The following is a 13,609-nucleotide window of genomic DNA, read 5'->3' on the forward strand; positions in this document are numbered from 1 at the left end:
CTTGAATTACATAACCATCAAGACCAACAAATACTGTTTCCGCTAGTCGCTGAGCCCCAGAACCATCCCTGTTTGGAGTCCTTTGCCACCGCATATAAAATCTGCTGCTGATGCTAAATCTTTTAAATTGTTGCTTGCAAACACTAAATTTTAAATCTGCAACTGCATGCATGAGGGACTGCATGTTTATAGCCCAACAGCGTTTGTTGGTGCAGTATCAGCAAGACAAGGGGAAAAAAGAAACTAGATGCTAGAAATCTGAAATTATTTTAAATTGCTGGAAATGCTCAGATTAAGACGAGAAACAGAATTAATGTTTCAGGTCCAAGATTCATTTATACTTCAGCAATACCTACCTGCACTTACTTATCTGAGTTTAAAGATGCATTGTCCAGGATGAAATATGAAAGCATGATTTTTCTCCATAAAGAACTTGATCTGAATTGCAGTGTAATGTTTACAGGTTTTTCTGTGGCCTTTAAAGGTGAATTGCCCAAATTCTTGGTTTTTCAAAAAAATTATGCTTTGCGAAAGAACCTGGGCAAAGGATTGACAACTGGATTGTTGAAAGTGTCGTTTGTGGGACAGAGAAAAGGAGCAGCTACTCAGGAGAATATTCCGATATGTTAATTTTACACTTGTGGGAGGGGGGGAGACTAAGACAATGGAAAGTTAACAAGGGAGAGATTTTTTAGGTGGTTTGGATACCCTTGAGAAGAAGGCGATAGAGAGAACTTATATAAACATAGCACAAAAAGTAAGGAAATTTGTGTTTGGTAGATTATTTCTTTGTTGTAACAATGCTTCTTGGCAATAAATCTTATACCGTTGGAAAGCCTGTTTATTTCCCTTTTAAATGGTGCCACATTTGTAAGGAACATGCATTTGTGGGATGAGCAGCAGAGCTGAGTATGTGGGTTGCGCCCATGAAAAATCTGCCAAATCTTCTCTGCCAATGCCAAACAGCTTATTCTGCCATTGACTCTTGTTCGGTGTTGTTTGGTGGATTGGATGATTGAAGTCTGAAGAAACAAGACATATTGGCAATTTAACAATTTATTCATTTAATAAACAGGAGCCTCAGTAGCGTGTGGAAGAACCATACACAGCCACAACAGCCTGGCATCTCCTCCTCATGCTGGTCACCAGCCTGGTCACACACTGTTGTGGGATGGCATCCCATTCTTCAACAAGCATTTGTCGCAAGTCAGCCAACGTGGTTGTGTTGGTCACTCTGGCACGAACAGCACGCCCAAGCTGATCCCACAAGTGTTCAATGGGGTTGAGGTCAGGACTGCTGGCAGGCCATTCCATCCTCTCCACTCCCAAATTCTGGAGGTAGTCTCTGAGAAACCCTGCTCTGTGGGGGCGAGCATTGGCATCTTGGAGGATAGAGTTCGGTCCCAGACTGTGGAGATATGGGATTGCCACTGGTTGCAGAATCTCATCTCGATATCTCTCTGCATTGAGATTGCCTCCAATGATGACAAGCCTCGTTTTTCCAGTGAGGGAGATGCCGCCCCACACCATCACACTGCCTCCACCAAAAGATGTTACTCTATCGGTGCAGCAATCAGCATAGCATTCTCCGCGTCTTCTCCACACTTTGACCCTATGATCCAACTGCCGTAGGCAGAATCTGGACTCATCGCTGAACATAACGTTCCTCCACATGTTCAGGTTCCAGTGCACGTGTTGCCGACACCAGCGCAAACGGGCCTGACGGTGAAGGGCAGTCACGGCAGGCCTCCTGGCAGCCCTATGAGACCGGAGATCGGCTGCGTGCAGTCTGTCCGAATTGTCTGGGCAGAGAGCCGTCGGCCATATCGTCCTGCAAACCTTGACTGCAAATCTGTAGAAGACAGCCTACGGTTCCTAAGTGCTGACAGGGTGAGGAAACGGTCTTCTTCGGGTGTCGTCTTCTTGGGACGCCCACTTCGCGGCCTGTCACTGACATCCCCCGTTATATGGAACTTGGCCTTCACTTTGGAGATGGTACTAGTGCTCACTCCAAATAATGCCGCAACTTGGTTTTGCGGAACACCAGCTTGAAGTTGCCCTATCGCACGGGCCCTATCCAGATCAGTCAAACGTGGCATGCCGATTCTTGGAGCAGACACCTACTGACCACTGTAGCAGGGCCCATGCTCACAGATGCTGCCAATCAGGTGCCAATCAGGCACCTGATTGTCAGCATCTGGGGGTACCAGAAGCTCAAAACAAGAGTCAATAGCAACAGCAGAATAAGCTGTTTGGCATTGGCAGAGAAGATTTGGCAAATTTTTCATGGGCGCAACCCATATACTCAGCTCTGCTGCTCATCCCACAAATGCATGTTCCTTGCAAATGTGGCACCATTTAAAAGGGAAATAAACAGGCTTTCCAACGGTATAAGATTTATTGCCAAGAAGCATTGTTACAACAAAGAAATAATCTACCAAACACAAATTTCCTTACTTTTTGTGCTATGTTTATATTACGGATACAGGCTTCAAGGAGGTGATGCTGCTACAAAATGGTCAGTGGGAGGTTGTTGATCAGGGGGTATGGAGAGAAGGCAGGTACAGGCTACTGAGCTGAATGATCAGCCATGATCATATTGAATGGCGGTGCAGGCTCGAAGGGCCGAATGGCCTACTCCTGCACCTATTTTCTATGTTTCTATGTTTCTATGAATGGTCTGGAGGTGAATGAGAAAACTAAATTGGAACCCCCTCTTTGCTGAGCTGGCATCAAGATAGAAATCATGACTCCAATGATGGTATCGAAATTACTTAATGGACTGAATTTGTAAGTTCACTTAGGTGGAACTGAGGAAACTGGGATGATTATATATCCTTTCTTTGTCCCACCCCCCTGACATCAGTCTGAAGAAGGGTCTCGACCCGAAACATCACCCATTCCTTCTCTCTGAGATGCTGCCTGACCCGCTGAGTTACTCCAGCATTTTGTGATACCTTCGATTTATACCAGCATCTGCAGTTATTTTCCTACATTATTTATTTGAAAGGCAAGTTGATGTTTTCAGAACAATCAGGATTCCCCACAAAGTGAATTTAAAATGATTGATGAAAGAACAATGGATGATAGATTAAATCCTTTCTTGTTCAGATTGGAGTTGTGCCCAGATGGGCTGTGGTGAGTGGATAGTTGTGAGGTTTGAAAGGGGAGTTTGCGATTGTACCCAAGTTGAGTGAATGCCAACTTTGAATGTCGATCAGTAGGGGTATCAGTAAGGAAAGTTGAGTGAACTGTTGAGGTGTAGACAACGATCTTGAGATCAAATAACTTCAGGAAATACTTGGTGATGGAGAGAGAGATAACAACAAGGGTAAAAAAAGGACTTTGACTGGCAAACTTCCTGTCCCGCTGAGTTATTCCAGCTTTTTGTGTCTATCTTCGGTTTAAACCAGCTTCTGCAGTTCCTTCTTACACAACTGTAACTCTAACTGTAACAGCAACTCTTCTTCTCAAGGGTATCCAAACTACTTAAAACCGAAGATAGACACAAAAAGCTGGAGTAACTCAGCGGGACAGGCAGCATCTCTGAGTTACAGATGTATTGGGTTTGGTTGGTGAGGGATAGAAGTACATTAGTTTCTATTGGCTCAACAGCTCCACCAACAGGAATTTAATTCTTCCTTCATTATTTACAAAATGCATGTCGAAACAATTAAGTGCTTTAAGGCGTTTTACTACAGTTTCCACAATTTAAAGGAGTGGTGTTTGTACAATGGAGATTTATTTGTTATGCACAATGTATAAAATATAGGCATCTGAAATTTAAAGAGTTTGCGGGATATAGAATCAGTGAGTTTATCTAAATTGACTTTTTTACCATAAGGACATGGATTTCAATTAAACAAACTTTATGAGAAAGACAAGGCTGTACATTTTTCTGAATCCTTTTATCAACACCAGAATAACGATAAAACCAGCAGACCAAGATAACATTCAGTCTCTGCCTAGTTGCTTTAACCCATTTAAGCTTGGTATTGTTTTATTGTTGTCATGTGTACAGAGATGGAGTGAAAATTTGCTTTGCATGCTATCAATTCATTCATACCATACATGAGTACAACCAAACCATTCATGATATAACCATGTAATATGGCGTTTAAATTGAGACATAAGCCACACATAAATCATCAAAGATAAAAAACAAAGTACTGGAGTAGATAAGAGTCAGGCAGCATCTCTGGAGAAAAAGGATGGGTGACGTTTCAGGTCGGGACTCTTCTTCAGACTGAAAGTATAGGGGAGGGGTCCGACTCAAAACATCCCCCATCCTTTTTCTCCAGAGATGCTGCCTGACTCGCTGGGCTGCTCCAGCACTTTGTGTCTATCTTTGGCGATTTATGTGTGGCTTATGTCTCAATTTTGACCCAGAGAGTTGTGAACCTGTGGAATTCTCTGCCTCAGAAGGCAGTGGAGGCCGATTCTCTGGATACTTTCAAGAGAGGGTTAGATAGAGCATCTTAAAGATAACGGAGTCAAGGGATATGGGGAGAAGGCAGGAACGGAGTACTGATTGTGGATGATCATCCATGTTCACAGTGAAGGGCCGAATGGCCTACTCCTGCACCTATTGTCTATTGACTCGCTGAGTTATTCCAACACTTTGTCTATCTTTTGTATATGCCTGCATCTGCTTTTCCTTTCTACACACTAAATCAAGTCACATCCTGGCGAAGTCAGCTTCAGGGATCCATAATTCTCTGAAGTGCCATACTATTCCATTCCTGGATGTTTATCCTCTCACAGGCAGATCAGACCCACCTCAAACGTAGGCAAGGAAATCCCTTGATTATCTCCACCATCTTTAGTGCTTCTTAATATTGCAAAATCAGCCTTGCTATGTCGGTACTATGCTAATTATGTAATCTGCATTTTATCGAGCATGATTTAAAAATCAGACTCAATTAATGCAGGAATTGCATTTCCCATTTTTAGATGTCATGCCAATTTTTAAAAAAAATAATTTGATCTGCAATAAAAAAACAGGGAATATATTCAGCGTTTTAAAATTCTCATTGTCAACTTTAGAATTTTAATATTAATACAGTAAGGTCACACTCCTAGTAAGCAGCCTGTCTTAAAATTTTGTGATTTCTTTATCATTACTGCTTTAGAAATCATCAAAGCACAAGAAGAAGAAGCATAAGAAAGAGAAGTCAAAAGAGGAAAAGAAATCACAGAAAAAGAAACACCGCAGTGCTGAAGGGGCCCCAGAATCTGTTCAGAATGGCAGCATTGATGATGAGCCGTTACCGGTAAGATAAATTGTACATTGATACAGGACTAGAGTTATTTTATGCAAAGAATTGTTGTAAAGTAACTCCAATAAAATATATATTGTGGATGATTTTTGCTTTTCCTCTATTGTGGGACCTTATTTCTGTAAGATGTGGTTTTAATGAGGAATCGATTTAATATGAGCATTATTGAAAGCTATAGAGTGATATAGTGTGGAAACAGTCCCTTCGGCCCGTCTTGCCCACACCGGCCAACATGTCCCAGTACAACCTGCCTGCATTTGGTCCATATCGCTCCAAACCTGTCCTATCCATGTACCATGTCATGTCAAGTAATTAGAATTAATTATCTTCAACTAATTTTTTGTGCTTTTTCTGAGGAAAAACTGTCTTTTCCCCCTTTTCAGTCGTCAATACTGTCAGAGATGCATTTGGGGAGGAACTGTAGTGTTTAAATAACTTGATTTGTCTATAATGGCCTTTCTACGTAATTAGATCCAAAATTGGATTTTCTAATTTTTTTTAAATGTTGGAATAAAAAAAATTCAAACTGAATGTGGAGATCAATTGAGAAAAATATACAGCAGTTAATTGAAATCTAGCAAACCTCACAGAAAAAGACAAAATATTCTTCATAAGTGGTCAGAATTTGTGAGGCTGTATGTTGATATCTAGGCTTTAATTCCGGAGTAAGTAGGTTTCAGCTGACCCTGACTTGGTTGAAACATACCATCAGAAAATTTCTAACACAGTCTTTTTGGCCTGTCATTTCTTCGCAGGCCGAAAATAGAATTACCCAGCTTAATCCCATTTTCGAGCATTTAAGTCTGTGGCTCTGCAGGTCACAACTCGTATGTCAAGTTTATTTTAAATGTGGTGAATATTTCTGCCTTAAACAACTATTTGGGCAGCAAATACCAGTGCCCTGTCACCCTCTGGGTGAAAACATTGTCCCACATCTTCCTCTACAACCAATTACTTTATATCTGTAACCTAAACTCTGGTTTGTGTATTCTGAAGTGATTAAAAAAATCTCCTTCCTGTTTTATTTTATCGAGGCCCTAATTTTTTAAACATTCGCATGCTCTGTTCTGTAAATAAACAATCTTAACTTATTAAATCTTTACACATTGCTAACAGTGTACAGTCCAGCCAACATCCTTATTAACCTTGAGTATTTTATTCTCAGTATTCTTTCACATTTTATATTATCCCGTTACAAATATTGTCAGGACAGGCACGATAGCTGTGAAATATTTTGAAAATGTATTTCTATACCTCATTTTCAATTGCGGAAAGTTATTGATTGAAGCTTTAAAGGTTAACATCAGCTGAGATTGGTACAATAGCCAAGATTCAGAGAGCTACATTTAGCCATGAAGCAGCAACTGGTGGGAGAGGGCTTTTCACTATGTATCAAAGTATACAGTTTTCATACATAACATATTATTCTCATACATAACCTTGGCGAAGCCGCTTTTAGAATAGTACAACTTTTGCATTGTTTATTGCACATGGCTGGCAATATTGTGTCATTGAAGAAACATAAAGAACCCAAGAATAATTCCCAGTTCGTAATTGCCCAGCTAGATTAAGTTAGCTTTCCTGTAGTTGAAGTATTGATTAATGGATTAGTCGATTGGGTGTGAAAGTACACAAATAAACTACTTTGTGTTTACATAAACTCATTATCAAAGAAGATGACGGGTGAAGTTTATGAGGCTGGTAGTTGAGCAGTACTTTTCATTGAGAATTGTGAACATTACCAGCCTATGCTAGAAACGATAGTTTCCTGTATTTCTCTGAGGTCAGGCAGTGTTAGTGTGATCTCCTGCACCAATGTGTACTACCCAGTGTTGGTCAGAGATTAATTTTACCAAATCATCTCTCAGCCCCCCATGTGGTTTTTACTTATTTTTCCCCAGTAAAGAAATTGATGACATTGAGGGGCACCATTTGTCCCCAAGTGTTCATTAATGATCAACCAGGTACCAATTCAACCCCATTTTCCAGGTCTTGGATGGATAAAAATGGTCAAAAGCCAATGCATGAGTATTGCTGCTGTGTTGTATAATTGAACAGATCAGTGAAGAAGTTCTCGTTCATATATTTAATAATCATTGGTACTGATGTTCTCAATATTTTGCAGCCAATGTCCAGCTACTCCCTCCTTGCAGAAAATTCCTTTGTAAAAATGGTGAGTGCATTAATTCAGTATTTTTGAGCAGTATATATTTTATACGGTTATTTTTTTGAACAAAGTTCTGAACATTATGATTTTCTTTGATATATTATTTACATTCATACAAACCAATTTAAACTCCTAAAACGTTCGAGGTGGAGATACCTTCATGTAAGCTGTGGCTTGTTCTGTACTTTTATGATCTGGCTCCACTGCAATGTATTTTTATAGAAATGAGTTTCTGTAATTTTTAGTTTATAACACACATTATTGATATAATGCACTTGTACGACGGCTTATGGTTGCCTGAGTCATTATACTTTCAGTACAATCTGTATAAAATTAATGTTTCACCCGGAATTATAACTACTATATAGTAATTATATACACCTGTAAAGTAAATCAACGGAGAAAATCTCAAGCTTGCAAGTAGGATTTATACAGTGTCAGAGCAAGGGCTGTACCTTCATGTCTATAATTTAATATTGGAAGCAGAACAATGTTAAGGAGTCATTGTGTGTACATTATCTCACCAACAGCTATAATAAAACTGCGCAGTCTATGTATGCATAGGAGCCTTTTTGTGAGCATCATTTTTTTTGTTTATAGGTAGTGCTGATTTTTTCAATATTATGTCTTGTAATATTGGATGCTAAACTCCCCTAAACCAATTCGGGTTGTGGTAGAGCAATTACCTTCATTGCTCCACACCACATGGTGTTTTTAGCAATGCATTGGTAGTGTGTCCAGTTTAGTTGCAATCAGTCTGTTCCGTTAATGGTATTGGTTTGGAAAAGCTCTTCTCTTACACTAATACAGTAATCCTGGATACAAATTGACTGAGAAAGCAATCTCCAAAAGCAGTATTGGAATGTTAAACTATATTAGATGTAGAAACCCTTGCTTTAAACCAAAGAGTCTGTACCTTTCCAGTTTCTTGGGCTTCTTAAGATGAGACCTGAACTCAAGAATTCCCAATATACATCAATCTAAGGCAATACTGACAAGCAATCTGGAGCACTTGACAATAGAGAAACTTCAACTCCAAGTTGGAGGCAGTGTGATTAGAAAATCTTACTTACCTGTTATTCTTTGAATGATTAATTAACGGAGTTCACTTTGCATCCCACCTTCAACAATATAAGGTTATTACTGTATTGCTTTGGATGCCATTCTCAACATTTAAACTACCGAGTCAACACCATGCACTAGTCAGAATCAGAGTGAAAAATCAAGCTTGAGATTCTTACCATCTCTGCATTTCAACAGACATTTTGTTTTTGCAAAAGAAACTTAAAATATATGATACAATTTGTTAATTTTTTTGCTAGATGTATGATATTCAAGGAAATCTTCAGGATGGAAGTCAAGTAGTTGTATCAGTCATCTTTGAAAACCAAAGTAATGGTTATCTCAAGTCGATGGACTTCAATGTTTTAAATTCTCTGAACACTAAACTCATTCGACCAGAAGGTTCCTCCATACATGACGGTATATCAGTTCCTTTCCAACTTCCACCTGGTAAGACATTTCATTCGTCTGCTGTAATTAGTCATTTTACTTGCTTATTAGTTCTTGTGTATTTGGAGATAGCGTGTAAACAGGACCTTCAGCTCACCAAATCTACACAAATTATTGATCACCCATTTGCACTAGTTCTATGTTATCCCACTTTCTACAAACCAACAAGTCATTGGGATGTGGGAGGAAACCGGAGCACCCAGAGAAAACCCACGCAGTCACAGGGAGAACATGCAAACTCCACACGGATGACGGTCTCTGCGGCTGTGAGGATGCAGCTGTACTAGCTGCGCCACTGTGCAGCACTAATTGTCACAGAGTGTTGTCGCACTTGTTTTGTTCCCAATATATGTGGAGGAGTCCAACCACAATGGATAAAAAAAGGAGCAGCCATCTATAACATAATAATGGAACATTGTGCATGTTGAATGCTTGCAAGACAATCCATTTTTTCTTTCAAAATTACGAAATATTTGAGTATTTTACATGTGTGCGCCAATGAATTTGTTTGAAAGGATCGATTCATATAAAAACCTTGCAGAGATGTTTTCGCACAGGGTTGTGGGTATAAGGAACAAGCTGCCACAGTAAGTGGTAGAGTACCATCAGACATAGGAGCAGAATTAGGTTATTCAGCCCATCGAGTCTACTCCTGCATTTGATCATGACTGATCTATTTTCCCTCTCAACCCCATTCTCCTGCCTTCTCTCCATAACCTTTGACACCCTTACTAATCAAGAACTTATTAATCTCAGTTTAAAAAATACCCAAAGCCTTCACGTGGCAATGAATTCCACAGATTCACCACCTTCTAGCTAAAGAAATTCCCCACATCTCCAATCTAAAGATATATCCTTTAATTCTGAGGCTGTGCTTTCAGTTTCTAGAAACATCCTCTCTGCATTCACTTCATGTAGGCCTTTCATTACTCGGTAGAATTATTAGAGGAGTGTACAATTACAACAACAACAGAAGTACAATGGCACAAAATGTTTTGAGGGATATGAGTCAAACACAGGCAATGGGGACTAGCGGAGGTAGACCACTTGGGCCAAGAGGCCTGTTTGACACTCTGACTGGTGTTTCTTTGAAAACTAACCTTTTGCAATTTGTTGTTCCAGATGTTTCAAACGAAGCTCGGTTTGTGTTTACTGTGGAAAGCATCGTCATGCCACAGAAACTGAAAGGAACACTTACATTTATAATCAAAGTAAGTCCATTCGACAGCTAATCTTTATTTCTGTTTCTTTTGGGTATTGTTCAGTCTTCTATATTACTTCTTTTTCCAGACGGATGATGGATCTTCTCATGAAAAACTTGATTTCAAGTTGCACTTCACTTGCACTTCGTACATGATCACGACGCCTTGTTATAGGTGAGTTTTCATGTTTTTTTTCCGTTTTAATGTGAATGCTCATTTCTACATAAACTTCACAAGCTCCCAGGAGTGCCATCACAGCATAAACGCTAATATAGTTGCAGCTGAATAATGTCCCCAATTGTGTTGACTGATTCCAAAGAGAACCATCAGTTGTTGGATGATTGCAGATCATTTGCAGATCAACTTGTGCATGGTGAAAAGCAGAGAAGTCCCAAGAATGGCTAGAGATACAATAGCTATCTGCTTTACTGCATTGAGGCCCAGTAGTGGAGCAGTGACATGCTGAAGAGGGGGTCAGCATGCAATTCACACCAGGGTTTTAACTGAGGTGCTCCCAACACACTTGAACAAGATCACCGATTCAATTAAAAAAATGTTTGATTTATTATATTTTCTTTAATTACCTCTCAGTATTTTAATATGTTGTCCGAGATGTTTAAAATAGTTCAAGAGCACCAGAGACTCGGGTCCGATCCTGACTATGGGTGCTCTCTGTACAGAGTTTGTACATTCTCCCTGTGTCCGCACGGGTTTTCTTCGGGTGCTCTGGTTTCCTCCCACATTCCAAAGAGGTGCAGGTTTGTAGGTTAATTGGCTTTTGTAAATTGTCCCTCATGTGTAGGGTAAGAGGTAGTGTATGGGTGATTGCTGGTCGGTGTGGACTGAAGGGCCTGTTCCCATGCTGTATTTGCAAACTAAGATAGAAATGGCTGTCATTGATGACCTGAGAGCAGATCCACCTCCTCTTGAGGTCTACTCTCTGCTCAAGAATCTACCATTTTGCTAGATGTCTGACAGATGAACAGAATTGGCTCGATTTGCCTTTCGTGGCTCAAACGTGCAGCTTACGTCCAATGACAGGATTGCTGAGCTTTTAATTGCGAACAAAATAGGAACAAATTAAGTGGGAACTTGCAAACTTTTCAACTTCCCAGTTGTATTTAATGGCAGGACAGTAAAAGAACTGCTAACATCAATAAATCTGGTAACCTTTTGAGCTGATCGTCAAAATGTAGGCATAATTTGTATCAAAACTCAAAGCGCTAGAGGAACTTAATGGGCCAGGCACGATCTGTCACGGGAATGGACAGACAATGTTTTGGGTTGAACCCTTCTTCAGACTTCAGCCTTTGCTCAAGATTTCAGCAGTTGCATTTCCTTGTGGCTCCATAATTTGCTGGGGTTGAATACAAATACAGCAGTGCTTTTTGACCATCATGGTACAGGGCATGCAATGGCAAGAGGATAAAAATCTAATAGCTGACTTCCTAAACAAACAGGAGAAAGAGTGCCTCTTAAACCTCTTTTGTTTTGTAAGAATCTAAATGGTTGATTAAAGATCTTCAGCAAGTGACTCTGGCACTGCTCTTCGACTTAAGTTTCACCATTTAATTGACTATTGATATCCAATTTAAAAAATCTAAGGGAACGGTTATTTTTTGTGAAGGTTTCCTCTCGCCTACTGGCATAGATGGCAATAAATGTGGCTTTGCCGTCGAATGGGGACTTTGGGAACTCCCGGACATTCCTGCATTGTGTTTTATGTATACTACTGACGGGATATGGGCAGAATGATTCTAGTAACATGTTGATAAGTAATAATAAACTTATAAAGTAGAACTTTCTCCTGTTTAGGCTGGTTGTTGGGAACGTTTGAGATGTGCTTAAAGTATTTTAAAATTTGTGATCTCTTATTAAAAATATATATTGCATTCTCATGCGCCTTTGTTGCGTTATCCTATTTTATTGTAAGATTCCCGATACTGTTTCTAAAATGCTTCCTCTTTTGCAGTGACGCGTTTTCAAAATTGCTGGAATCTGGTGAACTAAAGATTAGTTCAATAAAAGTGGACAGAATAAGTATCTCATTCCAACTTCTTCTGGCAAAGATTTGTTTTCATCACCACTTCTCTGGTACTTAATGCAGATTTGTTTCTTGAGCTTCCTCACAACCACTTGAGATTCCCTTGAATGTAGATTGCACGTATACAGCTGACTTTGTACTTTTTAAAGAGTTTGTTGCAGATGCATTGAATGGAAATAATAGCTGCATGAAGTACTGGCTGATCAGTTCAGAGCCATTGAGGAACAATCCAAACCAATAGAAAACACTCTTAACATTGTGATAGAAATTGAAAGCAGAACTGTACTGGCTGAATGCTGTTCTCTGTCATCAATTTCTTTCAAGTGGACAAAATGTTTTTGGTTTTTTTTTTCTGTGATGTGCCCTCTTATTCTTAGTCAATAATGCACAAACTCAACACATTTGATTTTGAATGTGTGCAGTGTTGTACACGCTGCGACCCAAACTCTAGCTCCCTTTTAAATCGTCTGAATCTATTGCATTGTTTTGTATGTTATAATTGAAACTAGCCCTAATTTTACTTTCCCAACACAACGTGACAAGATGCATCATCAGAGTTCTCCTCAGACTAGACAATTGAAAGAGTTGCAGAGGCATTCTTTGTATAGTGGGTTGGAGACTACAGCTCTTAGAATTTGTCTGAGCTGACTCACTGTTAAGTTCCTATGAAACAGCTCTTATTCTTACCAGATCAGACTGACCTGCCCCGTAGTTCCTTTCTCAATTTCGATGATTTACATTCAAAGCAATGCCTATTAATTCTGCTTAACATGTTCTTGCTACATTTATATTAGTTACACTGATTTTTAAAATAATTTCATTTTTTATCATTTATGTAAGCAAGTTTGGCCACTGTTGTTCAAAATGATTTTAATAGTCATCTCAAAATTCTGGCCAGACCAGGCTTCATTCTTGCACAGTGGCAAGAATTGTGCCAGAAATATGTCACTTCTAAATAGTATAGAAACTGAAAATGTGCTCCCTAACAAGTCTTTAGTCAGAAATCTATTAATTGATCTCATTTTTGATTTCCCATACTTGCGCGCTTTGGTCACCCAAATAGACTTCCAAACCTTCATACTTCTGTTTTTTGAGAATGTTGGTTGATACAATTTGATACGGGTATTTATTACAGGAAAGGGATCGAATGGAGTAAACACCTATTTTATTTTTACCTTAATGTTAAATCAAACTTTCTATTGGTATATAAATTCTGAAGCTGAAGGGAGACCTAACAAAGTATATTAAATTATGAAAGGCATAGGTAGGGTCGACAGTCAGATCCTTTTTCCCCAGAGTGAAAATGTCAAAGATTAGAGGGCTTAGCTTTAAGGTGACAAAGTTTTAAAAAGTTCAAGGCAGGTTTTTATACACAGAAGATGATGGGTGCTTGGAACTCGCTGCA

The 13,609-nt window shown here is 39.4% G+C and overlaps 1 protein-coding gene across 3 annotated transcripts in view; it reads left to right on the plus strand.

Moving 5' to 3' along the window:
* ap3d1 (adaptor related protein complex 3 subunit delta 1) overlaps nucleotides 1-13,609 on the plus strand; it is a 71,697-nt gene that overhangs the window by 54,673 nt on the left and 3,415 nt on the right. For all 3 annotated transcript variants that reach the window (XM_078424108.1, XM_078424106.1, XM_078424107.1), the window contains 6 exons: nucleotides 5,133-5,273; nucleotides 7,405-7,452; nucleotides 8,769-8,958; nucleotides 10,081-10,169; nucleotides 10,249-10,334; nucleotides 12,133-12,254. In XM_078424108.1, the coding sequence (XP_078280234.1) occupies nucleotides 5,133-5,273; nucleotides 7,405-7,452; nucleotides 8,769-8,958; nucleotides 10,081-10,169; nucleotides 10,249-10,334; nucleotides 12,133-12,254 (676 nt within the window). The remainder of the gene's footprint in view (nucleotides 1-5,132; nucleotides 5,274-7,404; nucleotides 7,453-8,768; nucleotides 8,959-10,080; nucleotides 10,170-10,248; nucleotides 10,335-12,132; nucleotides 12,255-13,609) is intronic.

Source organism: Rhinoraja longicauda, chromosome 28 (genome assembly GCF_053455715.1).
Source record: "Rhinoraja longicauda isolate Sanriku21f chromosome 28, sRhiLon1.1, whole genome shotgun sequence".
In the NCBI taxonomy this organism is placed as follows: domain Eukaryota; kingdom Metazoa; phylum Chordata; class Chondrichthyes; order Rajiformes; family Arhynchobatidae; genus Rhinoraja; species Rhinoraja longicauda.